Source organism: Fusarium pseudograminearum, chromosome 3, assembly GCF_000303195.2.
Source record: "Fusarium pseudograminearum CS3096 chromosome 3, whole genome shotgun sequence".
Lineage (NCBI taxonomy): Eukaryota > Fungi > Ascomycota > Sordariomycetes > Hypocreales > Nectriaceae > Fusarium > Fusarium pseudograminearum.
The window spans coordinates 3,680,182-3,705,628 of record NC_031953.1 but is presented as its reverse complement, the minus strand read 5'-3'; the positions used below and the strand labels follow the sequence as shown (position 1 = coordinate 3,705,628).

Here is a 25,447-nt window from a genome sequence, read left to right as displayed (position 1 = left end):
CATGATACGCATGGTCCAGAGTCAAATAAAACTGCATCTAGATGTGTACTTGGTTCACGGTATACGATAATAGAGTAACTATCAACGGCAAGCCAAGTCGGGTATGACATGCATACACGAAATTAAATATGCATTCACGTCAGTTGACCAAGTTTACAAGGTATGCTCTTTCAACCAACCCCTCTTTCGTGATCTGGACCTGCAGTATGTATGTAAAAGATGCATAACAGACGGCAAGGCTGAATGGATGTCAGTTATCGTATCCGACGTGAGAATGATTGCACTTGACGATTTGTTTACCTTTTTTGAGTAAACAAGAACTGACAAGAAACAAGATGAATCAAAGAAGTCAGCCTCATTTGACCAAGATAATATGCTGTTGGCTGTGTTGCTGCCTTGTGCCTGTTGGACCATCTGCTTCTTTGTTTGACCACTCAGAAACTGGTTGACACAGCACACTTGAGCAGAGATAGGAAATGAGCAACACACGTAATGATCATGCAGAGAAAACCACATCAGAACAAGAGAGCTAATAACCCCCCACACTCTTGCAACTTACATCCCATTTGCTTATAGTCTTTTCTTGATTGACTCACACTGGGCTAATGCTGTGCATATACCAAGCCGATACTAAGATAATTGTTACACAAACACTAACAACCCATTCCGAGAGAATCAATGATGCATATGCATACTCACGAAAACAAAACAAAACAAAAAAACAGTCATGCTAGTGTACTTAGGCAGCTACAAAGTGCGTGTCCATTGCACGTATGCGTGTGTATGTGTGTGTGTCCTCTGCTTGTGTTTGGGCAAGACACGCGCGTGTGGCAACACCACCAACTTTAACTAACCATTTCCAAGATCGCACCCCCTTAGTATGAGGAAGCTATCTGACTGTTTATAAATGCAGGTTTCCTAATAGAAATGCTTGCCATGACCCATAAAGTGCTAAGCAAGGCATTCTTAGGAAGTAGCCTCAACTCTAGACCCATTCGTCCCTTCTCTGCCTGGAAACATCCCAATTTGGTTGTTTTACACAATTTCAAAGCCCAATATTAACTTTGCCGCTGCACTGCGACTGGGGAATAAAAGATAGGGCTCAAACAAGCAACACATCTGGGGCACCTATAAGAAGGAGCCCCGAAGGCTTCGTGTGACCTTGCCAACACAGTCTTGCGTTCATCTTGCATCCAAGTTATCGCAGAAGACTGTGTTTTGGAGTTGTCCAATAACTATCGTTACCATCTACACATCACTCTACACCATCAAAGGCGCAAGAGACCAAATCATTTACTCCTGATGGATCTTTCAAGCGTGGGCAAGATGGCTTCGCCTTGGCTCAAGGTCATGAACGATACATCGCAGCCAGCCAACTCATCGACCACTTTCCCTGGCATTTTGGACAGCGTTCTTACGACTGCGGGCCAAGCATCGCCACTTCTCCAACTCTTTCTCTTCATCTACCGATTGGTTGGTGCGCAGCTAGGTCTGGATCCCTCCATACTCCTGACATGTCTCGGCTGTCTTTGGGGTCTATCGAAACTGTTTGACCAGGTATGGGCCATCATAGATAACTTCATCACTGGCTACCTGCGATGCACAGTCTGCGTTACCGAAGATGATCAGATATACCACACACTCATGCAGTTTCTTTCCGAACAACAAGACATCGCCACCAACCGGCATCTAACTGCTCAGACTGTCTACAAAAGCGCTTGGGATGAAGAAGAGGATTCGGCTGATGCCTTGGCAACGACAATGGTCGAAGACAACCAGGACTCACCCAAGTATCTGAACTTTGCTAGCGATGCCGCCAGATGCGTAAGTCTGTCAAGAATTCAACTTCAAAGATACTGACAAGTATAGAACCCACGATACGTCCCAGCTATGGGCACCACCGGATTCTGGCACAACCGAACATTCTTCAGAGTGTACCGCAGAAAGGAAACTTTGCAGAACACCGGTGGATGGGGAGGAATGGCCAAGGACGTCGAAGAGCTTAAGATTTCCTGCTTTGGAAGATCGACTGGTGAGTTTGACAGCCAGTCTGCGAATGTGACCCATCTAACTGTTCCTAGACCCCATCAAGAGCCTCCTGAAGGACGCAAAAACCGCTTTTTTTCTCGACACTCGATACAAGACGGCCATTTTCCGCCCTAGGATCAAGGAAAACAGGCGAGAATCTTGGAGTATGTGGCAGCAGGTTGCCAGACGACCCATCAGACCCATGAGCACTGTCATTCTGGAGAACCAGGAAAAACACGAGGTACTCAGAGACATCAATGAGTATCTTCATCCAGCCACACCCAAGTGGTATGCTTTCCGTGGTATTCCCCTTCGTCGCGGTTATCTCTTCCATGGCCCCCCCGGTACCGGCAAGACCAGTTTCTCCTTTGCATTGGCTGGAGTTTTCGGCATCGATATCTACGTCATCAGTCTCCAGGATCCTACCATTAGTGAGGAGGACTTGGCTGTGCTGTTTACAAGGCTTCCCCGCCGTTGCATCGTTCTTCTGGAAGATATTGATACGGCTGGCTTGCGTCGTCCCCATGACGAAGAGGAAGGCGAAGAAGAAACTGCCGAAGAAACCGGTGACAAGGACGCCCAGCCCAAGAAGAAAAAAATTAAGCCTAAAAAGGAGACCGATTCGGACAGCGATGTGAGCAGTTCCGAGGAGGAAAGAAAGAAGCGTCGAAGAAAGCGACGAAGCAGAAGATCCAGAGGAAATTCCGAAAACAAGAGCACTAATAACATCTTGGCTGTCGAAAGTATTTCACTCTCTGGACTCTTGAATGCTATTGATGGCGTCGCGTCGCATGAGGGTCGCATTCTCATCATGACAACCAACAAGCCGGAGTCGCTTGACGAGGCTCTTATTCGACCAGGACGTGTCGATGTACAGGTTGGTTTCAAGAATGCGACGGGCGAACAGGCAGCGGAACTCTTTTACCGCATGTATGAAGTATCACGAAACAAGCCCATGCCCATGTCCAAGACTGGGGCAGCGGCACCGAAAGCTCAGAACGGAAACATCCACGGCGCTGTGGATATTAAGGGACCAGCCACAGATGTTGATGATGAACTCGAAGAAACATCGAAAGAATTCGGCAACCTCATTCCTGAGGACCTGCTCTCGCCCGCCGAGATTCAAGGATTCTTACTGAAGCGAAAGAAGAGCCCCAAGAAGGCGTTGGAGGATGCCAAGGGCTGGATTGAGGCTACTGTGAAGCAGAAAGAGCTCAAGTCCAAGGTCGCAACTGTTCAGTAAAGCGCGAGGGAAGATGAAGAAAGTTGGTATCTGGAGTCTCAATGGGGACTGAGGGGTTGCACTTTGTCTAGATTGAGAGAATCAGTAGTGTTGAGACTAATTGAGCTCATGTTGTTGAATTATTGTGATTTCGAGGATGTACGTGATTTTCAGAACCTGAGCTGGCTAAGTCCCTTTATCTGTAGTTGGTAGTAGTTGCTGTAATTGTTAATGTTTATGATGATGGTAAATAATATCGACTGGAATGTGCAGATACATGTAATGTCAAGGTGAGCTTCGGTGTGGCTCGGTCAAAGAGCTCCAGTCTCCACACATACGTGCTACTGTACTCATCTCACCGGCCAAGCAAGCCCACGTTTACACGTGCGACAATCAACCTCGCGACAAGACTAGGTCAAGACTACACCACGTCCAACATTTACAGCGATATTTAAAGTAGCTTCAATAGCTGCAGCATGAACTAGCGACAGCGACGAAGCCCATCATGAGCAACCTCCAACCTCCCAACGCTGGCCCAGCGCCCGCCCCTTCACCCAGCGGCAAGGATGGCCTGCGATATCCCAGCAATGGAAAGACTATCTACCACCGGCCATTAAACAGAACCAAGACGGCTGAGCTGAGCCAGGCCAGTTTTGCGTATCTGTTTGGCGAGATGGTGACGTATGCGCAGAAACGGGTCAAGGGCATCCAGGAACTGGAACAACGGTACGTTGAACCCCTCTGTCCCTGAATACGAAGCTAATAATTCACAGTCTTAACCTACAAGGCCATTCTATCGGCCTCAAACTTCTCGACCTACTCCTCTTCCGCGAACCAGTGCGCACGCAAACCCGACCCCTGGGCATTATCCAACTGCTACACTTTATCAAGCAGAACATCTGGCAACACCTCTTTGGCCGACAAGCGGACCGTCTCGAGAAGTCTGCCAACCCTGAAACCCCCGACGAATATCACATTATCGATAACGAGCCCCTCGTGAACCAATACATCAGTGTGCCCAAGGAAATGAGCCAGTTGAACTGCGCAGCGTTTGTGGCGGGCGTTGTCGAGGGTGTCTGTGACGGAGCTGATTTCCCCGCTAGAGTCACGGCGCATACAGTTGGAGAGGGCGACATGTGGCCTGGAAAGACAGTTTTCCTCGTCAAGTTCAGACCAGAGGTTTTGGAGAGGGAAGGCTTCTTGGGCAAGAATTAAGCGATGAGAATGGAGTTATCGGAGTTTTTCACGATTGGTATGGGATTGATTGATAGAGGGACGATATTCGCCTTTGTGTGGCGATGTGATATCTTGCCATTGAATTTAATACTGAACTATCCCGGTTCAAGTTGTCTTGTCCTTGCATGATAATATGTTACCCCCCAACGCCTTGCTCGAAAATGATGGCCGTAGACCGTAAATATTTCTATCGAGGAAGAGTACTTCCAGCACCCTTTGGTTTCCCACCTGTTCCAATACTGGGTCCCTTGTTCATCAGCTCCGAGAGACCCAGATCCTTCCAGGCTGGCTCCTTGGACTTTTGCGTAGCTCGCTGGATACCAAAGGCAGCGTGCTGATCGGGAACAACATCGTCTTCGTCTTCTGGGTTGATGGGCTGATGCATAGGAGGGACGTATATCTCGTCATCGGGGAGTCTGTCTTTGCAAAAGTCCTCGAAGAGGTCTGCGTCGCGTGAGCGGTGCATATGAACAAAGGTGAAGGAGGAGTCTTTATTCTGAAGGGTAATAGTTAGTAGTATGCTCAGTAGGGAAGGGTCCGGGGGATATACCATCTTGGATCGGATGATGGGAAATGAGGCTGTCTTGGCTTTGGGTTCATTCAATTTGTTTGTTGATGTTGGAAGGGACTCGTTTCCACAGCGGGACGGGAGGCGGGGTGTGGGGCCGACTCACTCACTGTACAGGGAATTAATGGAGGGCAGCTGAACCTACTACAGTTAAGCCAGGGACACCGGCAGTTGATATGTTAGGAGCGGGAGCCTGGCTACTAACCTGGTATTCGCCTAAAGTCAATTATTTACAGGGCCCTTTCATCGATAACAACTGTGTAGCTGATCTTCATTATGGAAGTGATGTGACCGATGACTTTGGGTCTGGTCCATGCTGTAGAATATCGATCGGGCACTAAAATGCCCGTTCCACGGTGGGGGTGATAATTGCTTTTTCTGGTATCAACTCTATTATTGATTCACTTCTTTGGGTTTCTCTCCTTAATCCCAGGTTTATACTCAGCAACCTGCAAACTACTTACTGCAGGTCCTCACACCTTCATATCTACCTCCCACTGTTCGTCATGGCTTCGGCAGATCCTGCACCGCAACCTTCAGCAGTCCCCACACCAGACCCTTCAAAAGGGCCAAAGCTATCACTCGACATTATTTATGCCATCGGTCTGGCTATAGTTGGCGACCCTTTCGAGCAAACCAGGCTCTATGCAAAGAACGATTGCAATCCTGAATATGTTCCAGATCGCACCACTCTTCACCGTCTGACCTACCTTTCCAAAGGTACCAAAAGTGTCTTGGAGCCTCTTCTCTACCGACACCTGACTTTCACCACGCCCCAGGATGTTATGAGCATTTTCATCACTCTCGCCAAAAGACCTGAGCTTCGGGATCATGTTCAATATATTGCTTCCTTCACTCCCTTGTCAGGTCCCGGCGTAAGAAAGAGGGAGTTGCCCATTTGTAAGAAACTCTGGTTTAAGCGGTGTCCTTCTGACAAACCTGCCTTGATGCGTCTTCTTGATGGAGCTGGTCTCCACGAACTCGCTTGGTCGGCTTGCATGCTTGAGAGAACAAAGCAGCGCTTCATGTTTTCTACAGATTTCAAGCACGACGGTATATTAGAGATCATGTTTGCTGCTATCCTCTTCCTCACACCAAGAGTCACTACATTCACGTGGCGCGATATGAACACCAACCCAAAGGCCTTTATCTTAGACCGTATCATGAGTGATGCAGTCAAAGGTGGTCTTTCCCTGATGCCCAAGCTTCAGTACCTAAACACGGAAAAGTCGGCATTCGTCGAAGCCAAGCAAGCACAGTTCTTCACCCCTCACATCAACCTGTGGGATAACCTGCACACTCTGTATCTCAACGATGTCGATATGGACGTCGAGTTCATCGAGATGCTAGCCAAGGGTGATTTCAAGAAGGACCGGCCTATCAAGGACCTCCATATCCTCTGTGTACCGGGATCTGAGAAACCAGGCAGCATGAGCTCGTTCCCACCTGGATTCGAACTGTCATCAACCACACTTTTGGATGCTGACGATCTCGATAAGGACAAAGAAAAGTTCGAGGCATTTCCCAACCTTGAGCTTCTCAGCGTCAGATTCGTTCATCACCAGGAACGCTACGAGAACGGCTCGCTCACCCTGAGAGCCTTCTTGCATGCAGTCGGCTGCCCCAAGGTCTTGAGATTGGAAGGCCATAAGCTGCCATTCAATGTACTCGACACCGGCGTCACACACGACAAACTCACCTACCTCAAGGTTCGCGAGTATGACCCGCAGTCTAGGTCAAGGACACTGCAAAGTGAAAGCCTCTTGACAGGACTCAATTCGTGGTGGGGCGAGAATTCATCGCTGGTGCCGAACCTGACCAGGATTGATCTGGATCACTACAGGTTCCAACGCGAGTATCTCTCCGAGGAAAAGAAAACAGTCTGGAAAGTTGTTGGAGAGGACGAGTGGGAGGATGACTCGAATAATGGGTTTGACGATGATGACGACGACGACGACGGTAGTATTGATGGGGATGAGCCTGTTCGACACGTCTACGACAATGTCTACTATGATCCGCAACTGGATCAGTATTTCGAGGGGTATTCAACACTGATGGCGGCTTTGCAAGAGATGGGTATTGAGCATCAAATCGGCCATTATCATGGGTGAGCAATTGTATACAGACAAATCTAGAGTTGAATACTTTCTTCCTGTGCTTTTAAAAGATTCTGGGCTAGGATAGCTTGTAAGTAGAACATAGTGGGCTTATGATAACAACGTTCGAATTTGATTACCTCAATTGGCTAGGGCCAGATCTGGCTCATTGTTGCTTGACAGAAACCTCAAGTACGTTCTCGTATTTCAGAACATTTGACACTAGCTCTACATGAAGAAGGCCCATATGCTCTGGCCTCCCTTGTAAATACATCTAAACCGCCATCAACAACTGAGTGTCGTCCTGTCTTAGCTCCTGTAGTAGGCCTCAGGGCCTCAGGGCAGGCGACCTCCCGCCTTCACAAAACTCGTTGCGACTGAAAAATGTACATAGACCATACCCTGGGTAAAGAGTCAGTCATCCACATGAGAACTTCAGGAGGAGGGGATCAACTCACTTAGTAGACAAGACACTTGTCGTTGTTGTTCTCACAAAAGGTTTCAAAGTCAAAGTAGCCAGCCTGGCCTCTCTCGAGCATCTTGCACTTCTCGCGAGCAGAGAGAATTATATTCTTCCTGGCGTATGGCGTTGTGTACTTCTGCAATGGTTGCCATGTGTTGAAAATTGGGTGGCCTTGGGGAATGACTACATTGTTCTCAATCCCTCCATCCCCATTGAGGTTTCCGAAACCGGAATTCTCTAGCATTTTGAGGTCCCAGAAGACGTAGGCCCACGGATCCGTTGGAGAGTTGAAGTGCCCATCGGCTTCTCCGTGGCTTCTCATGTGTATGCTGAACGAACTCATGGCGGACCATGCGCTCGCGGGGCCGCTATCGTGATCGTCGAAGAAAGGAGTCCGTATAAGGCAGTCTAGGGGCTTGCCGTTTCCCCAAAGATCGACACTTTCCCAAAAGGTGAGACCGGAGCTGGCCGAAAGTTTACCGATTTCCAAGAGATCTCCAAAATTTCGCATATCTAACTTTGGCAAGGCGACGTGCTGTTCGCCACGGACCCATGTGATCTGGTCAGCGACAGGACGGACGACCTCGTGGAGGTCGTCTTGCGTGGCGGCTGTCAGCAGGCTGTGCAAAAAAGAGAGCCCAAGAGAGATCAGGCTCATTCCACCTGGGTGAACGAGGTTATCGATGTAGTTGTTGAGACGCGAGCCAAGTTCGATATCGTGCTCGAGGAAGTCATTGAAATCTATATAGGAATTGTTAGGAGGATTTCTATATGCCCTCAAAACAAGGCACTCACATGGTGCGATTTCAGCGGTCAAAAGAGAGCAGAGGCAGGACAGCTGCTCTACTTCGAATGCAGAGTAATAAGTGTGGAAATCCCAGAGAACATGGCCTTGATCTCTTGTAGGGAGTTTGTGCCGCACATCATGCTGAGGAAGATCACGACTATCTTGACCAGCATTGAAAACAGCGTCGACCTTCTCTATGATGATTAGGTGCGAAGACAAACGGTACAAAGCTCTTTGAAAACGAGCCCGAACCCTTGGAGTGAGAGAGAAGTGGCCCTTCACGTTAGTGACGGGGTGTTCTCGGAGAAGGGTCGTAGGTAGTCGATCAGCAAAGTACTCAACACTCTTGTGAAGACGCCACATGTCTTTGATGTTTTCCAAAGTGAGATCCTCGCTGCGGATGGTTCGCTTGCTGTTGTACACGCGAAGAATCGAGTCGCAGCCGTCTTTGGCGTCCTTCCACTTCTCTCGCTTCAGGCGCTCAGTTATAGCAGCCTCTTCGTAGACGCCTTTGTCTATCTTGTCCAAGAAGACCTTGGCTAGGATTTGGACTTTATTGTATTCGTAGACGTTATAGACTGCCTTGCAGGACGCCGCAAAGGCATGCAGTGAGTTGATGTTGGGCATAGTGCTGAGAATTTTGAGAACCATCTCATTCGGCATTTGATCCAGAGTGAGAGGAGTCGTGATGACTTCGCATTCAGGAATACTAGGCCCCTGAGGGGGACACTGCTCCGAATGGATTACCATCGTGGGCAAAATGTCGCCAAGAATGGCTGATGGGGATGAAAAGCGTTGAAAGAAAGGTTGCAGAGAGAGGAAGAATGGAGAAAGTTATAGCAGTGAAATTTTTACAGCGAGTGCGTTTGTTTATTCATTTTACCGTGCATCATGGTGCACGTCACAGGTTGCAACTGCTTGACAGCTGCGTGCCAGTGCCTCACCGGATTCCAGCAGGAGTCTTGAGTAAAGCATCATAGTTACCTAGGTATCTATGCAATAATTCTCGTCTCTAGCCGATTTCAGATATGAAATGAGCAATACTGTTAGCTCGTATCTCTGAAAAGATCGAATGAGTACAACATTCATGAAGTGAACAAAATCTATAGTTGTCGCATGTTTGCTTTTTTGCCATTGTGTGACTTCTTTATATCTACTGTATACACAAGAAAGACTCGACTCTTGCAAGAAGAGCCTGACTCTTTAACTACATTGGAAAAGACCCATTATTCAGGTAGGAAGTATAATTCCCATGCGAAAAGGATCGTGGTTGACTGCAGCCCCTATCGATTGAGCTACATACCTGGGTGTTACTAGGACGACTGCTATAAGCTGTATAATGCACACATAGGTAGACAATCTAAGAGTATTTAATATCACATAGATAAAGTCTGACTGATTTTGTCTTTTATCCTTCCCGTAGCTAACTAAGTCTTCTAACATAATGAGCTCTACATACGGACATAACTGATATTGTCAACAGCTTCATCAAGCACGTATATGTATTATGCATTCATGTTCCCGACTAGAAAACACCGGTCATATGATTCCAACCACTCTCAACAATGTAGGCCGTCCAACTAGAATTCTTCGCTGCGATCATGCTGCGTTGCCCCGTAAGAGTACACCTATCTTTGTACGCCCACTGAGTGACATTACCAAACTCCGCGCCGTTCATGTTGAGGACAAAGTGGGAGAGAGGTCCGGATTTGATGGTTACTTGGCAAGAACCACTGTGCCAATTCATCACATCAGCTGTTCCTATCGTCCACCAACCAGTCTTGGAAGCGGTTCCGAGCCAGTTCAACAAGTATTCACAGTCGTCGAGGTCAAGTGTAGAGTTTAGCACCTAGCAGGGTTAGCATTAACCAGAGTGTTCGGGATGATGTACCTTGCCGCACTCCCAGTTGTAATCGACCGTGAAGTCTTTGGCTGGGTAGCTCGGATTGATTGTGTTGGCAGTAGCGAAAGCGAGAAGAGCGGTAAATACCCAGATGAACTTCATTTTGGATGACTGGTCAGATGGATGCACGTGTGAGTGTCAGGGTCTTTTGTTAGCGGTATTGTAGTTAATAGCTGATCCTGTCGATGTTTCTGGGACTGTTACAGATAATACCAACCTGTCAATTATTTATAAACTACGCAGCTAGCAGTAAGTTACCTAGGCCCCTGGATCGATATGTCAACACACTCGCTCGTTGATCGCTGAATAGCTTCAAGGATCTGCTGCTTGAATCGCGATCAAAAAAAAGAACAGCGACGCAACTGTGAACCAGTAGTCAGTGACGGGAACAGTGAATTGTGTGTCAAAATCATGTCCTTGTTTGTGCGTAAATGCGCAGTATAGTCTGGCAGCCAGTCACCGTGACAACAAGAACCCATGGTGAATAGTTTTGAACAGCATGATCAGCGATAAATCCATGGGTATATTGCACGTACGGCAATTTACTTCGAGGTCAAGCATCAGAACAAATGTAATCCTTCATAAACTGCAAACGAGAACATTGGGTGGTTCGGTATTATTTTTAAAGTCTAACGATGACTTTGTCCCTCGCTCTGGTCCTTTTTGCTGACACCAATACTAGCCACAATAAATAATGCCTGCCGTATGAAGAAGCCTATAGGCGTGTCATAGGCGCTGTCTCCAGGACATCTAGGAACATAGATAAATGTAATCCTCATGCTGAATGTCGTTGTCGTTTAAGTTATACTACCCTACACTTGCAATCGGAGCCGGATTAATAATAGACCGACCAAACAGACAGGCACCGCAATGATGCTTCCTGCCGGGGTAGCTACATGCATAGCGGGGCATCGACATCGACAGCTCCGACCTTCTTCCGTCTGCCTAGAGGTGAAGCCTAATCCTCCAATATTCATTGTCAATACCTAGCATTCGTGTCAAGGCGAAACCGTTTTTCTTCTTTCATATCAATCGAATTTCATAGCTCTGGAGTCATTGCCCTTGCAAATCCCCAGCAATCCGTTACCCCGCGCTTATGATCTAAAGCTGTATTGCATCTCTCTCACTGTCACACCATTGTGAATCGCACACCATGGCTTCTGCCCAAATTAATGCCACGCCGCAGGCGGTGATGGGCCATGTTCAGAAGCTCAGTGATAACGACCCTGATTTCCGATTCATGGCCTTGAACGACCTGCTGCAGCTCCTCAACCATGCCAAGCCCGATTTCCTTCAGAACGACTACAACATTGCGGCCCGGACTGTTGATAGCATCATCAAGACACTCGATGACCAAAATGGCGAAGTCCAGAACCTTGCTGTCAAGTGGTATGTGGGCGCGGCCACTTCTGAGTAATTCGCTAACATAACCAGCTTGGGCCCCTTTGTGGGCAAAATCCCTACCCCCGTCATTGCGCCCATGATAGAGAAGCTCTCATCCTTGAAGCTTAAGAACTCCGTGGATAATGCCGTTCCTTCGATGGCCTTGCGGAACGTAATAATCGCTCTGCCTCGCCCCGTGCCAGGCATTCCTCCCGCCCCAGACGTCCAGGAAGCCTACAGTGCTATCAGCCGTGTACTGATTCCTCGTCTTATTGGCCCCGGACCCAAAACACGGGTTCCCAAGAACCCCAAGATTCCCCTCCCCGCTGTGCCCGAGGGACTCTTACAAAACGAGGGCGACCTCAACGCCGAAGCAGTCGACGTGCTAATCGAGGTTGTTCGCTGTTTTGGACCCATGCTTGTTCAGGTCGAAGTCGAGGCCATGCAAGAGGTAGTCATCCAACTTTTGGAAAGCGAGAAGGGAACATCGGTCGTCAAGAAGAGGGCCGTAGTAGCGATCTCTATGCTTGCCGTATACCTCTCAGATGAGCATTTGCAGGAAGTAGTCAGACGTATCACGGATGGCCTATCGAAGCAGTGCAGCCCCGTGACAAGGAGACTGTACATCTCTATCCTAGGAAGTATGGCAAGATCCATTCCTTCTAGATTCGGACCCCACCTCGCCGATACCGCACCCCTAGTACTCAAGGCTCTCGGCGAAGAGGAACTTAATGAGCATCTCGAGGCACTCAGCGACGGAGATGATCTCGGCCAAGACTTCAACGAAGTCCGCGAGGCTGCTCTTGTAGCCCTAGAAGCTTTCTTGGCATCATGCCCGCAGGAGATGCGTCCATTCACAAACCAAACAACTGAGGCCTGTCTGCGATTCCTCAAGTACGACCCAAATTACAATGTCGACGATGAAGATGAGGACATGGAGGATGAAGAGGACGATGATGAAATGGAGGAGGAGGACGACGAGTTCGACGACGATGGTTTCGAAGACGATGATGACGACGCGAGCTGGAAGGTTCGACGATGCGCCGCAAAGACCATTTACATCCTCATCTCAACACGTGGAAGTGGTGACCTTCTCGAGAATGGTGTCCTTTACAGCCAAACCGCACCGTCTCTCATCAAGCGTATTGCAGAGAGGGAAGAGAACGTCCGTCTAGAAGTAATTTCGGCGCTTTCCCTCCTCGTTCGCAAGACAGGTGAGGGTCTCAACAAACCTGATCTTTCACTTGAGGATTTCGAGCCAGAATCCGAGTATCGTATCCCAATCAGCCGGAAGCGAAGACGTCAAAGTAGTGGTGGTGGTGGCGCCACAGCTTCCCAATTTATGTCGGGCTCTGGTCTCATTTCACCTATCCAGGAGAAGGTTCCCCTCAGTGGCCCGCGAGCTGACTTGGCTCGCCTCACTCCCTCCATCATCAAGGTGATCACTAAACAACTCAAGGGCAAGACGATCCCCACCAAGCAATCAGTCATTAGTCTTCTCGATGATATAGTGTCTGTTCAGCACGGAGGATTGGCCGAGTATTTGGACCAGGTCATCGGACCTATCATTGACGCCATTCAGCCCAGTGGCTCTACTCATGTTTCGACCAATTTATCGTCCCATGCCGGTTCATCTTCTGCAACTCCCAGTACGCTTAGGATCACGGCACTGGGTGTGATCAGCGACATCGCAAAGACTCATTCATCTACTATTCTGCAGCCTTATCTGACCAAGATTGTTGATGGCGTTACTTCTGCAGCCAATAACCGATATTACAAGATCTCGAGTGAAGCGATCCGCACTGTCGAGGAGCTTGTAAAGACTATTACTCCACCACGATCACGAAACGCTGCTTCCAAGTACAAAGCCGAGCTGGACAAGCTTTACAGTGTCATTGTGGACCGTTCATCAGCTCAAGATGCTGATGCCGAGGTTCGCCAGCGCGCTATTCACGCTCTCGGCATCCTCATCTCCAGAACTTCCACTTCAGAAGGATCTTCTCTTCTGTCTGAGGACAAGGTCAAAGCCGCTCTGAATATACTCCAAGAACGACTCAAGAATGAAACCACTCGATTGGCTGCAGTTCGAGCGGTCGAGAACGTCGCCCGCTTTGCGAAATCACCCGGCCAACTCGAAAAGCAATGGATTCAAGATGTTGCTTTGGAGCTCTCTGCACAATTGCGAAAGGCCAACCGTTCCCTCCGCGGTTCAAGTATCATTGCGCTTCGGAATCTTGCCCTGTCACCTGCTACTAAGGGTCAGCTTGAGCCGGACACTATTCAGGGACTTGTCGCCGATTTGATGCCGATTATCACCAACAGTGATACACATCTACTTGGACCAACACTGATTATCCTCGCCAAGTTGGTGCCTGAACACCCAGAGCTCGTGGTCACTAACGAGATGATCGTTGCGCTCTCGGACCTTCTTAAGCAACATCATGCAGGCATCGTTCTTGATCAATTGCTACTCTTTGTTAGTAGTATTGGTGAGAATGGTGCGGGTCAAGGTCTAATGCAAGGATTGCTCAAGGATGTCAGCGTGGCAGGAGATTCTCCAGTTGTCGGTAAGGTGATCGGAACCCTGCTTGTCACTGGTGGTGAGTCAGTCGGTGTCAAACTGGACAGCTTTGTCACAGAGCTGTACACGAGTGCCAAGAGTAAAGACGAAGCCAGAGTTAGTCTTGCCCTCGCTGTTTTGGGTGAAGCTGGAAAGCGACTCGGAACTAGCTCGACTCTCAAACCTGATCTGTTCTTGGATCAATTCCACGATGAGCCGGACAAGGTGTCGCTTTCCGCTGCTGTCGCTCTTGGCCAGGCAGGTTCTGGCAACGTTCCTGAATTTCTACCCGTCATTTTGAAGACCATGCAGAAGGGCGGCAACACCCAGTACCTCCTCATCCAATCAGTCAAGGAGATCCTTCAGTCAATCTCGCAACAGTCTACTGACCTACGAAACTATGCTCCGGCTATCTGGGAGGAACTTCTCAAGGCTTCGGACAATGCCGACAACAAAGTCGTATGTGCTGAGTGTGTCGGAAGACTTGTTACCCTCGACCCTGCTGTATTCGTTCCCCGTCTTCAGGTATGTACATAGGAATGCTCGTGTATGAACTCTCTAACTCGTACTAGGATCTTCTGGAGGACAAGTCACTTGGAATTCGAGGAATGGCTGTCCAGGCTGTCCGCTACACTCTGCCCGAAAGCGATGAAGTACTGGATGCTATGCTCCGAGACGTACTCATTTCGATGCTCCTGACTATTCTTCAGGACTCGGATATGGACATCCGTCGATTGGCAATGACAACACTCACTACGGCTGCTCGAACGAAGCCTGATATGATCCTTCCTCACTTGGGTAAACTAATGCCATATGTCTTGCAGGAGTCGGTGATCAAGAAGGAACTAGTGAGAGAAGTCATGATGGGACCTTTCAAGCATACCGTTGATGACGGCCTGGAGGTCCGAAAGGTAGGCTCAATTTTATGTTGATGATGAACCCAACTAACTTGCAACAGAGTGCATATGAGACGCTGTATGCTCTCATGGAGACTGCTTTCAGTCGCATTAACAACATCGACTTTTACGACCGAGTCGTAGCAGGCCTCAAGGACGATAATGATATTCGTCAGCTTTGCAACCTCATGGTGACCAAGCTAATTACCATTGACCCCGACGAGACCACACGCCGACTCAACTCGATTGCAGAGGCCTACCGGTCTGTTCTGTCAGTCAAGCTTAAGGACAACGCTGTGAAGCAAGACCTAGAGAAGCAGGAAGAGGCCAACAAGAGTATTTTGAGAGTGACTCTGTTGTTGGGCGAGAAGATGAAAGCCACGACTGGAAATGCCGGTGCTGCTACGAGCAACGCTGGTGCCACCAGCACGTGGACTGGATACTGGGAATGGGTGAACAAGGAATTCGAGAAGCAGCTCAAGGGTCTTCGTGAGGAGAACAGCCAACTTCAAACCCGCATGGTTTAGGACGAACGCGATTGGAAAAAGGTCAAGGCTGACGAAGTCTATGAGCTAGCCGTAGGAGTAACAGGGATGGAAATATCGTAGCGGCATCATTAAGAAAAGCGATTAACAAAAACCACGAGGAAGATGAATAGATTGTTAATTAAATGGTTAGCTGTACCGTGTCTTGTACTTGAATTGCTTCATCGTTAGAGCTTGGGATTGTCATGAATCATCCTGAGGCCTGGGTGAACATTGTCAGCAACTATTCCAAAGTGTGCTTCATGTCCCAACACAAGGAAGTTGCCGAGAACAACTGTCCTTTATTAAGTTCCGCCGTAATTCTCAACCCGTCCTTCAGCCACTGATTCATCTCACAGAGCATGCCACCGAATCTACATCATTCTTGAATTTGGCAGACATACCGCCGAAAGTCTCGTGGACCGCCTCACAGCAGCCAGTTGCCGGATCAGTAGGTCTGAGATAATAACCCCATATGGGTGGCAGAAAGGTCAGCCTCTTAATTCTTAGGGTATAAAAATAATAGTCTAATAAGCCTAGTCTAAGTAGCATAAGCTTGTCTAATAATTTTATGTCTTATGCTCCTAGGCGATCAATTCTCCTCATATCCTGAGGGCCCTTAATGGGCATTATAAGAATGAGGGCACTGTATTGTGTATGTACGTGAAAGTATGTCTGATTTGAAGCGTATGTAAATATCAGTAAGACTCAATTCAAGTCATCTCCTACTGATTGTAACTGTACAATATTTCTTCAGAGATCTTAGTTCTCATCCATCAGGTAAACATCGCGCTCCAGTGCACGAGTGTTGAGCTTACAGAATCGTTAGTAAAAAGACCTCTTGCAGAGACATGCCAAATCTACTTACCACCTTGGAAGGAATGTTGTGAAGATCAGTGATTCCAATCTGAGCAGCATCAGCCAGGATCTCACTCTTGAGGATCTGGATGAGTTTCTTGGGACCCTCAACACCGTAAACGTTGGAGTACATGAAACTACAGAATGTCAGCGCCAGATCATTTGTCACTGACTCAGGAGTACTTACGGACGTCCAAGACCAATAGCCTTGACACCAAGAGCCAGCAGCTTGATAACATCGCTACCATATCGGATACCACTGTCGGCAATAACCTCGGTCTTGGTGAAGATCTCAGGGGCATTGCGACGGATCTCGTAGGCAATTTCGAGAGGAGAGGGAGAGTAGTCAACTTGGCGACCGCCGTGGTTTGAGAGCCAGATACCATCAGCTCCAGCCTCGACAGCTCGAAGAGCATCCTCAGTGGTGGTAATGCCCTTGAGGATGATGGGAAGCTTGGTGTGGGCCTTGATCTCTTTAAAGAGGTCCCAGCTAAGGACAGACGTAGCACCGTTACTGAACTGTGTTAGTTGATTATATTATCGCTTGTGATATTATACGTACGCATTGGTGGTGTCGTAACGAGCAGCGCGATGGCGAACGGAAGTAGCAGGAGCATCGATGGTCCAGACAATAGCCTTGACACCCTGATCTTCAGCACGCTTCATGGCATCCCACGTAACAGAGAGATTTGCATTGGAGTAAATCTGCTGGAAGATGGTGTTACCACGCTTCTTGCGTTGAGCACCAATCTCCTCAATGGACTTGGTAGCATACAGAGCAGCGACGTAGAGGATATCTTCGTCAGCGGCAGCATCGACAAAGTTAAGCTCACCGCGCTCCTCGTCACCGTAACCAGCACGGGCAGCGGGAGAGATGAAGATGGGAGCGCTGAAGTTGTGACCCAGAATGGTAACTCCAAGTGTCTCGTTGAGGCCATGGACACTAGCGAGCTGGTGAGGTCGAAGTCTGGCCTTTTCCCAAACCTTGAGGTTGTTGCGGTACGCCCACTCTCCCGCAGCGGCAGTGCGGTAAAAGGCGTACTGCTGGTCAGTCAAGGTCTGACGAGCAGCAAAGTCAAAGTCGGGAACACCACGGATGTCCTTGAGGAGAGGACGACTACCTTGGGTCCAATTGGTGCTGGCGAGGTAAGTGTCCATGCCAGTGTCAGGCTCGTTCATCCAGGCATCGTAGGCCGAGGCGGAAGCCGCCAAGGAGGCAATGAGAGTTGAAGTACGCATTTTGGGTATAGTATATGACCTTCCGGAGGTTTAAAAGAATGACTGTAGCAACTAGGCTAGGAGAACAAAAGAGTGACGATGGTGAGTTTGGAGTGTCTGAGAGGTCAGAGAGACATGATAAAGTGCGATATTCATGAGAATAAGTATGTACAAACTTTTGATCAAGGCCGAGGATCGGCCAGCTTCTGATCATAGTCTTATCCGTCAATGAAATTGCTTGTGGAGCTTCATGCCTTGGGTTGATTAGGAGTGGATATATTTCTGTATCCCTACATGAGTATGGAACTTTGATCTGATTGATAAGATGTAGTCATCCTAGTAAAGGTGATTGTATACAGAAAGCTCAGGTATCGCACATATCATGACTCTTGATCAAGATTGAGGTTCTGTGATGGTGACATTTGAGTGTCGCCCATTATTCACAGCATATAACGAGTCTATAGTTTCGTTTATACATATCTTATTCTTTTCTAAAAAAAAATAAAAAAATTTGACATCGTTTCCGATACCATGGTTTCACCCTTGAAGAGATTTGTGAATTCCTCCAATCCCATTAAACCAAAGATGAGAGCCTCAACCTTGAAGGGGTCAATGCAACTTGTCAAAACTCCACTCGTTGAGTTCATCCCATCTTTTCGTGAAGTGGGATGCTGAGTCATCCACTTGAACCCCATGGAGCCCCCACGTTTCACCATCGCCAACTCCACAGTCTTTGGAGTAGGTAGGAGGAGATAAGCCCAGAATAGCAGCGGCCAAACGTCTTGAAGAGGAAAGTGAAGATGGAAATTCTGGATCAAGTGAAACTGTTATCTATGTCTCAACTGAGATTTATGGTGTTAATATAGCAGGCTGACTTGACTATATGGAATGTGAAGTCGAATTAGTAAAGACGCTAGATAATTTACTGTCTCATGTACTGGGTAGCAGAAACATTGACCTCCTAAGTTAGGTTATAAAAATAAATAGCCTAAAGGCTATAGTTTAGTAGCATAAGATGACCTAATAATTTCGTCTCTTATATTCTTAGCGGCCAATTCTTCTAATACCTTGAGGCTCATTCCCCATCTCGTGAGGTTGTAATTTCTCCGTCCCGCTTATTCAGAACTATAATTTTCACTCAAATCACTCAAGATGGGGAAATAAGACACGGTCAATATCCTCCTTCAGTGTCACTATAGATCCATCTTGCGAGAGGAAAGAGTCTTGGCACAGTATATCTCGAGCCGATCAGCCGGGCACGTGGTTTCACCGCAGGGCGAAACATGTTCGCAGGTTTCTCAAGCTATTGTTTGTTTTTTCCATTATTAACTCATGTTAAAGAAACGGTATATAATAGATATAATTATCTAACACCGGCGCCCTGTCTCATGTGGCTCGCTGTGACAAGGGCTGATGTGACCCCTCATCAAGCTGGTCTCACAAAGTCATTTTGCAACACTCACAATTTACTCATGGATGCACATCAGGTTTAGAAACAAATTGATGACTGAAACATGAGTTGGAATTCACATGCTGTTTCTTATCTCATCATGTCCTTGAAACATGATAAACAAGTGTGGTAAACAGTAAAGAAAAAGTCCCATGTTGACTACCCTAAATCTCTCTGAAACCAACATCCCATCATGGGTTCTCTACTCAAAGGTTTAGCAAAAGTTTCAATTCACTTATGCTGTAACAAACATAGTAAAGTCAGATTGGTATGTTGCATCGGTTTCATAGACTTGAAAGCGCATGGTGAGATCTGTCACGCAAACTTTGTCTCACCCACACAAGATAAGCGACCTTTCAGTTCAGCTCCATCTCACAACAGGCGATGCTAACAGCCGGAATCCTGCAATTGTGGAATGTTGAACAAGTTAGCATAGCACAAAGACCCTTGTGAGAGAAAAGTCTAGATTGCAGTTTGGGGTTTCACGACGGAGTGTACCAATATGTCGGACTCGCGGATCAAGTAGTATGTATTGTTTTTAATTCATAAAACAGCTCATACACAAATTCATGATCATGACATGCAGTATCATGGTACTTCCAATCGAAATAAACGTGTTCCGAAATGATCCGATGCTAAAGGGTGTGTCGCTGCAAGTTTATGTTGATAGGGCAGCACTACAACAGAATCGTTCCGACTCTTGGGCATGTATGCGATCATGAGAAGTTGGGGAAGGGGGAAACGCGTGGAGAAATGCGTACAGAAAATTCTGAACGGCTTCTACGGTCTGGTCTATTCTGGGTAGTGCGTATAGGTAGTCCCATGTCCTGAGAGAAAGTGCAAGTGCAAGGTCTAGGATACCCCGTGTTTGTGGTATTCTAGAGCTCATGTATCAACAGCCCCTCATGAGTCTAGACTATTCGAGTCGTATTCTGAGTACCGTTACATTGTGTTTCCGACATTTTCCATGTCTTGTGTGTCTCGCTTGTCTGTGCTCAACACACGGGTCCAGATCTGTAGAGCGAGTTGAACCATCTCCATCACAAAGACTTTGGACTAGCGGTCTCCCCCAGTACTTACCCCGGCTGACCCCATGCAAAGAGAACATTTCAGGACTAACGTGAGGTTTCTTTGCTTGAACTTGAATGGGATTCGCTCGTCTTGAGCTTGAACCCCAAAATCTCCTCACAGTGGCGGCAACTTTGGGGAGATCGTACGACCAGTCTCGACCACCTCTGCAGCTATCTTTGGTAGAGCCCAATGATGTTGTGGAAAGTTTCAAGGGTATCTTAGTGTAACGTTTTGACTCGATAGGACGTTGAGCCCCGAGATACCCCAAGCGATGAGGGTATACCCTGGTCAGCTGGGCTACTGGGATTGGGCATGTCGCCGTACCATGTCGAGCATGGGCGTAGAGTACCCCAATTAACGATGTGAATTTTTTCTTTCTTTTTTTTTCTTTCTTTTTTTCTTGCTGGCGAAGTATGAAGGTATTGTTTGAGCTTGACCCATGGATGTTATGTCGTCATAATGTTTGTTAACTTCACGTGGTATGATATGATGTTGGTTCTAGTGAAGTTGATTTCCCCAAATGGAAATCCCCCCAACGCCAAGTCAAGTATTCCCCGAGTCAGCCACAGGGCAAAGACTAGACTAGTGATATCATGCCGAGCAAGTGATCGACCACCAAGAAGGAACAGAAATGCCGATGATCAACTGCTAAACGTAGGTAGTTCGCGGGGCAGGCAAGCAGGCAACAGTAAGTAAAAGTGCAAACGCATGGACCAACGAGGTATTATTTCCATTCGCTGACTTGATGCAGGATGAATGTAACCAACGAATCCGTTGTTGAGTTGAATGTAACCAGGGAGAAAAAGCCCGCTAATGTAGCTCCCATCGCCAAGGCGGGTAGACAAGAGATGTAGACGCTGGGCATTTCTGGGCGCGGGTACTAGACACAGGGCAGTGAATGTCAATTAAACCCTATGTTATATGAAATGAGTAAAATGTCTTATTGACGTAGAATGCATAAGCGGGGAGTAAAGGTTCCGTTGGATCTGTAGATACAGAAATGAGGGTGTATTGGGCCCCGTAATATTTCCCAGTACATAAGCTTAACAATAACCATGAGGTGAGCCTTAAAACCCTAAACCGGATAAGACCAAGATTCCGGGGTCTAGCGTTGGAGGATCGGCAATTAATAGTGGACGTTGGTGTCGTTTCGAGCTCCCACAAGACGTGGTTTTTGGTGTATGTATGTATTTTTGCTGTGCCGGTTTGCCGAGAGGGAACAAGCTACTCTGACGGTCTCTCCGCACTTGGACTTGTACTTTTGCACTTGAACTTCCACACCTCTTCTTTTTTCGCCTCTGTCATTAGGTCATGTTGGTTTTATTCCCATGAGCTAATGAATTTTGAGTTGACCAATTGTATTTCATGATCTACAACTTCTTTGACAGACCTCGTGGAGGGAACCACAGCGTCATACTTGAGATGCAGTAGCATTATTACCTACTTTGCTACCATGTAGAAACACCATCTCACCAGCCATCAGTCAACCTTGTCAATAGCATCATCGCTGTATGTGCAGGCCATCTCCCATCTGCGGATCCGCCGTCAACCATCAACCATCAGCCATCTACTTCTTCCCCCGCACAACCATTACTACCTATCTCACAGTGAAACAAACAACCTTGTCCATGACCTTGTCCTTGTCCATGTCTCCTCCGTTCTCACCCGCACTCTCTCGACTCAATCTTGTTCCCCCGTACTTCATAGTCTATCCTGCGGGGAAACGAGACGAGACAAAAACAAGGACGTGCACCCCCTCAGCTTTCTGTTACCGGGCATGATCCGCTTCTTGCTTTTCCCCAAACTTGGCCCAACTCCCCACGTTTGCTGTCACCCTAGCCGGACTTTCTGGTGCAATTGTGTTACCGTTACTACCTATTAGTTCTAGTGCTGGACCAGGATGTGTGCTACAGTAGTTTTGTAACAGTGTAACGAATGTGATGCATGAATCGGAGATAACAACAGTTTACAGAGTTAGCATACAGTCTTATGCAGTGCAGTGTTGATCTTTTCCCGGTGACACTTTTGGCTACTGAGGTAGTAGTCTAGTAGCTTGTGGTAGCTGGCAGCTCGCAGGATATAAGATCCCCCTCCTCCCTTCCCTCCTCCCCTCCATTGAGTTTTCCAACCACCCGCCTCCTCCCCCCATCTTCTCATCAATACATTTCTACGATCCTCGAGTATTCTTACAATGGTTCAACAACCGATGGCTGGCGAGTCCGCTGGCCCCGTGGTCAAGGGCGTTGTTCCTACAGCCAAGCAGGCCTTTGCTGATCTCTTCATCTGGAAGCAGCGCGTCGTCGTCACAAACGAACATGGCGAAGAGACAACCGAATGGAGGGACCCAGACCCTATCCAGAACCCCATCAGTCTCATGGCTCAGCTGTCTGCTAAGGACTGGATCTTCTTCCTCGTCGGCTTCTGCGCCTGGACCGCCGATGCCTTTGACTTCCACGCCTTGTCCATCCAGACCAAGAAGCTGTCTCTCTACTATGACACCAGCAAAACCGCAATCACAACCGCCATCACCCTCACCCTCCTCCTCCGCTCTGTCGGTGCCGCCATGTTCGGTCTTGCTGGTGACAAGTGGGGTCGCAAGTGGCCCATGGTCTTCAACATGATCATCCTCGGTATTCTGCAAATCGCCACCATCTACAGTACTACCTTCAACCAGTTCCTTGCTGTACGAAGTCTTTTTGGTCTCTTCATGGGCGGTGTTTACGGCAACGCTATTGCCATGGCTCTCGAGTCGTGCCCGTAAGTTTACCCCAATTCCAAACTCGCGATGCCAAGTCTGCCAAGTTTGGAGTCGTTACTATTCCCGGTCTAACATCGTTTAGCTCCAACGCTCGAGGCTTGATGTCCGGCATCCTTCAGCAAGGATATTCTTTCGGCTACGTCTTGGCTGCATGCGCCAACCTTGGCGTTGGCGGTAGTACCGAGAGTTGGAAGACTGTCTTTTGGATCGCTGGTATGTTATCCGTTCCTTCATATCAATGGTTTCTTAGTTACTAACCTTCTTAGCTGGAATTTCCATCGCCGTCGGCATCGTCCGTATCTTCTTCCCTGAGTCTCAACAATTCCTCGAAGCCCGCGCCAAAGGAAAGGAGTCCACCTCGCCTGGTGCTTTCTGGCAGGATTGCAAAAAGATGCTTCTCGCCGAGTGGAAGATGTGCGTTTACTGCTGCTTCCTCATGACCTGGTTCAACTACTACTCCCACACTTCTCAAGACTCATACACCACCTTCATGCTCGAACAGAAGGAGTTCAAGAACGAAGCTGCTTCTCGTGCTTCTATTCTCATGAAGACTGGTGCTTGCGTTGGTGGCACAATCATTGGCTACTTGAGTCAGTTCGTCGGTCGTCGACGTGCTATCTGTATCTCTGCCTTTATGTCTGCTCTCATGATCCCAGCTTGGATCCTGCCCACCACTGAAGGCGGTTTGAGTGCCAGTGGGTTCATGATTCAGTTCTTTATCCAGGGCGCATGGGGTGTTATCCCTATTCATCTCAACGAACTGTCTCCTCCTGCTTTCAGATCCTCATTCCCAGGAGTTACGTATCAAATTGGAAACATGATCTCTTCTCCCTCCGCACAGATCGTCAATGCTGTCGCTGAGAAGACATTCGTCACTCTCAAGAACGGCGACAAGGTCGAGGCATATGGGCCTGTGATGGGTGTTGCTACCGCCATCATCGCCATGGGCATCATCTTCACTACCATGTTTGGTCCCGAGAAGCGTGGACGCTCTTTCGAGCATGCCGTTGCTGGTGTCCGTAACGACGAGCTACCCCACCACCAAAAGAAGGATATCGAGACTGCAAGTGTTGAACAGGTTGAGATGGATGAAAGGAAGAAAGCCAAGGAAGAGGTTTAAATTTGTCAAGGTAGTGTGGTAGATTATTTGGGTTGGAAACTCAGTAGCCCAGCTATGCCCCTGAGTCGCGATACCCCATGAATACACTTTTCAAAGTACACACAACCTCCGAGTGATCTTGGTTTCTTGTACACGCTCAGAGAAGACACATGTTGTCCAGAGTCAGAGTCATGGCGCCTAACTATGGTGACAAGGTCTGTAAAAGAGTTGTGGTGGTTGATTACTTGGGGTGTCATGTGACCACTCCTCGTATCTCCAGGGTATGCGCTGGCCTTGGGGTATCACAAAACTTGGCCACCAGAAGCATAAGAGATGAAAATAGTAGGTAAGCTTATGCTATTTAGATTATACCCTTTAGTCTATTTATTTATTTTTGTACCTATACTAAGACTTGAGAACTTAATGTTTCTGCTATCCACTAGGCTGGCAGACATGACACATTTCTCCTGGTCTGTAAGCTTCAGGGGTCAATCCAGACATGGAATCAGACGAGGCTAAGATGTTGTTGTCGTTGTTGTTGTTGTTGTTCTTTATTTGATGCCGGGATGTCGGCGAGAGCGACACAGGGCGCTTGCTACCAGACGAGGCAGGAACTCAATGTCTGCCTTTGTTATAGAAGTAACACTCCCGGGGGTTAGGAACCACCTATGTGTAGACCCTTCCCCTTGAAGACTTGGAAGCCAGAAGCCATTCCGTTACAAGAAGGCGTAAACATTGGCAGTCTGCAGTGACCATCCAAGGCAAATTGTTGGAATTTAATCAGAACAAAACTAATTGCTCATCATCATCCGGAGACAAAGCATCAAAATTTATCTACACACTTTTTCAATAGGTAGTCAAAGACAATGCCCAAAGCCGAAACAAGAAAAGGATCCAAAGGTCATTATGAACCGTACAACAGAGGGCCGCCGCCTCGTCATGATGTTGGAGACGGTGCTTCCGGAGGAGAGACTTCAACCGGACCTGTTTTCGGCCAACAAGAATTTCCACCAGGCCAAGGACGCCAGAACTCAAGAAGTTACCAAGACACAGGATACCCGATCTCAGGGCAGCTAAACCCAGGACAGCCGATCCCAGGACAGCCGATCCCAGGATACCCGATCCCAGGACAGCTAAATCCAGGATACCCGTTCCCAGGACAGCGAAGTCTAGCACAGCTAAATCCAGGACAGTCGATCCTAGGAGAGCCAAACCCAGGACAGTCGATCCCAGGACAGTCGATCCCAGGACAGTCGATCCCAGGACAGTCGATCCCAGGACAGTCGATCCCAGGACAGCCAAACCCAGGATACCCGTTCCCAGGACA

The 25,447-nt window shown here is 48.0% G+C and overlaps 9 protein-coding genes across 9 annotated transcripts, besides 5 other annotated features; 5 read left to right on the top strand and 4 right to left on the bottom strand.

Moving 5' to 3' along the window:
- Positions 1 to 1,326: 1,326 nt before the first annotated feature.
- On the top strand, positions 1,327 to 3,271 carry FPSE_12249 (uncharacterized protein; the record flags this gene model as incomplete). The annotated part of the gene is made up of 3 exons (XM_009265366.1): positions 1,327 to 1,824; positions 1,870 to 2,032; positions 2,082 to 3,271. 3 exons carry the CDS (start codon positions 1,327 to 1,329, stop codon positions 3,269 to 3,271), a joined length of 1,851 nt encoding a protein of 616 aa, XP_009263641.1.
- Positions 3,272 to 3,755: 484 nt separating this feature from the next.
- Positions 3,756 to 4,465, top strand: FPSE_12250 (uncharacterized protein; the record flags this gene model as incomplete). The annotated part of the gene is made up of 2 exons (XM_009265367.1): positions 3,756 to 3,976; positions 4,024 to 4,465. The coding sequence occupies 2 exons, from the start codon at positions 3,756 to 3,758 to the stop codon at positions 4,463 to 4,465; spliced, it is 663 nt and encodes a 220-aa protein (XP_009263642.1).
- A 208-nt stretch (positions 4,466 to 4,673) lies between these two features.
- Positions 4,674 to 5,039, bottom strand: FPSE_12251 (uncharacterized protein; the record flags this gene model as incomplete). Its single annotated transcript, XM_009265368.1, has 1 exon — positions 4,674 to 5,039. One exon carries the CDS (start codon positions 5,037 to 5,039, stop codon positions 4,674 to 4,676), a length of 366 nt encoding a protein of 121 aa, XP_009263643.1.
- A 521-nt stretch (positions 5,040 to 5,560) lies between these two features.
- Positions 5,561 to 7,165, top strand: FPSE_12252 (uncharacterized protein; the record flags this gene model as incomplete). The annotated part of the gene is made up of 1 exon (XM_009265369.1): positions 5,561 to 7,165. The coding sequence occupies one exon, from the start codon at positions 5,561 to 5,563 to the stop codon at positions 7,163 to 7,165; it is 1,605 nt and encodes a 534-aa protein (XP_009263644.1).
- Positions 6,989 to 7,013: a microsatellite.
- Positions 7,166 to 7,608: 443 nt separating the features above from the next.
- Positions 7,609 to 9,150, bottom strand: FPSE_12253 (uncharacterized protein; the record flags this gene model as incomplete). The annotated part of the gene is made up of 2 exons (XM_009265370.1): positions 7,609 to 8,354; positions 8,409 to 9,150. 2 exons carry the CDS (start codon positions 9,148 to 9,150, stop codon positions 7,609 to 7,611), a joined length of 1,488 nt encoding a protein of 495 aa, XP_009263645.1.
- Positions 9,151 to 9,925: 775 nt separating this feature from the next.
- FPSE_12254 (uncharacterized protein) lies at positions 9,926 to 10,405 on the bottom strand (the record flags this gene model as incomplete). Its single annotated transcript, XM_009265371.1, has 2 exons — positions 9,926 to 10,249; positions 10,292 to 10,405. 2 exons carry the CDS (start codon positions 10,403 to 10,405, stop codon positions 9,926 to 9,928), a joined length of 438 nt encoding a protein of 145 aa, XP_009263646.1.
- Positions 10,406 to 11,456: 1,051 nt separating this feature from the next.
- Positions 11,457 to 15,669, top strand: FPSE_12255 (uncharacterized protein; the record flags this gene model as incomplete). Its single annotated transcript, XM_009265372.1, has 4 exons — positions 11,457 to 11,692; positions 11,738 to 14,771; positions 14,819 to 15,157; positions 15,205 to 15,669. The coding sequence occupies 4 exons, from the start codon at positions 11,457 to 11,459 to the stop codon at positions 15,667 to 15,669; spliced, it is 4,074 nt and encodes a 1,357-aa protein (XP_009263647.1).
- Positions 12,595 to 12,705: a microsatellite.
- A 759-nt stretch (positions 15,670 to 16,428) lies between the features above and the next one.
- Positions 16,429 to 17,763, bottom strand: FPSE_12256 (uncharacterized protein; the record flags this gene model as incomplete). The annotated part of the gene is made up of 4 exons (XM_009265373.1): positions 16,429 to 16,479; positions 16,535 to 16,661; positions 16,712 to 17,038; positions 17,087 to 17,763. 4 exons carry the CDS (start codon positions 17,761 to 17,763, stop codon positions 16,429 to 16,431), a joined length of 1,182 nt encoding a protein of 393 aa, XP_009263648.1.
- A 471-nt stretch (positions 17,764 to 18,234) lies between these two features.
- Positions 18,235 to 18,255: a repeat region.
- Positions 18,256 to 20,630: 2,375 nt separating this feature from the next.
- Positions 20,631 to 20,665: a repeat region.
- Positions 20,666 to 22,454: 1,789 nt separating this feature from the next.
- Positions 22,455 to 24,141, top strand: FPSE_12257 (uncharacterized protein; the record flags this gene model as incomplete). Its single annotated transcript, XM_009265374.1, has 3 exons — positions 22,455 to 23,020; positions 23,104 to 23,234; positions 23,288 to 24,141. 3 exons carry the CDS (start codon positions 22,455 to 22,457, stop codon positions 24,139 to 24,141), a joined length of 1,551 nt encoding a protein of 516 aa, XP_009263649.1.
- A 500-nt stretch (positions 24,142 to 24,641) lies between these two features.
- Positions 24,642 to 24,669: a microsatellite.
- Positions 24,670 to 25,447: the final 778 nt, after the last annotated feature.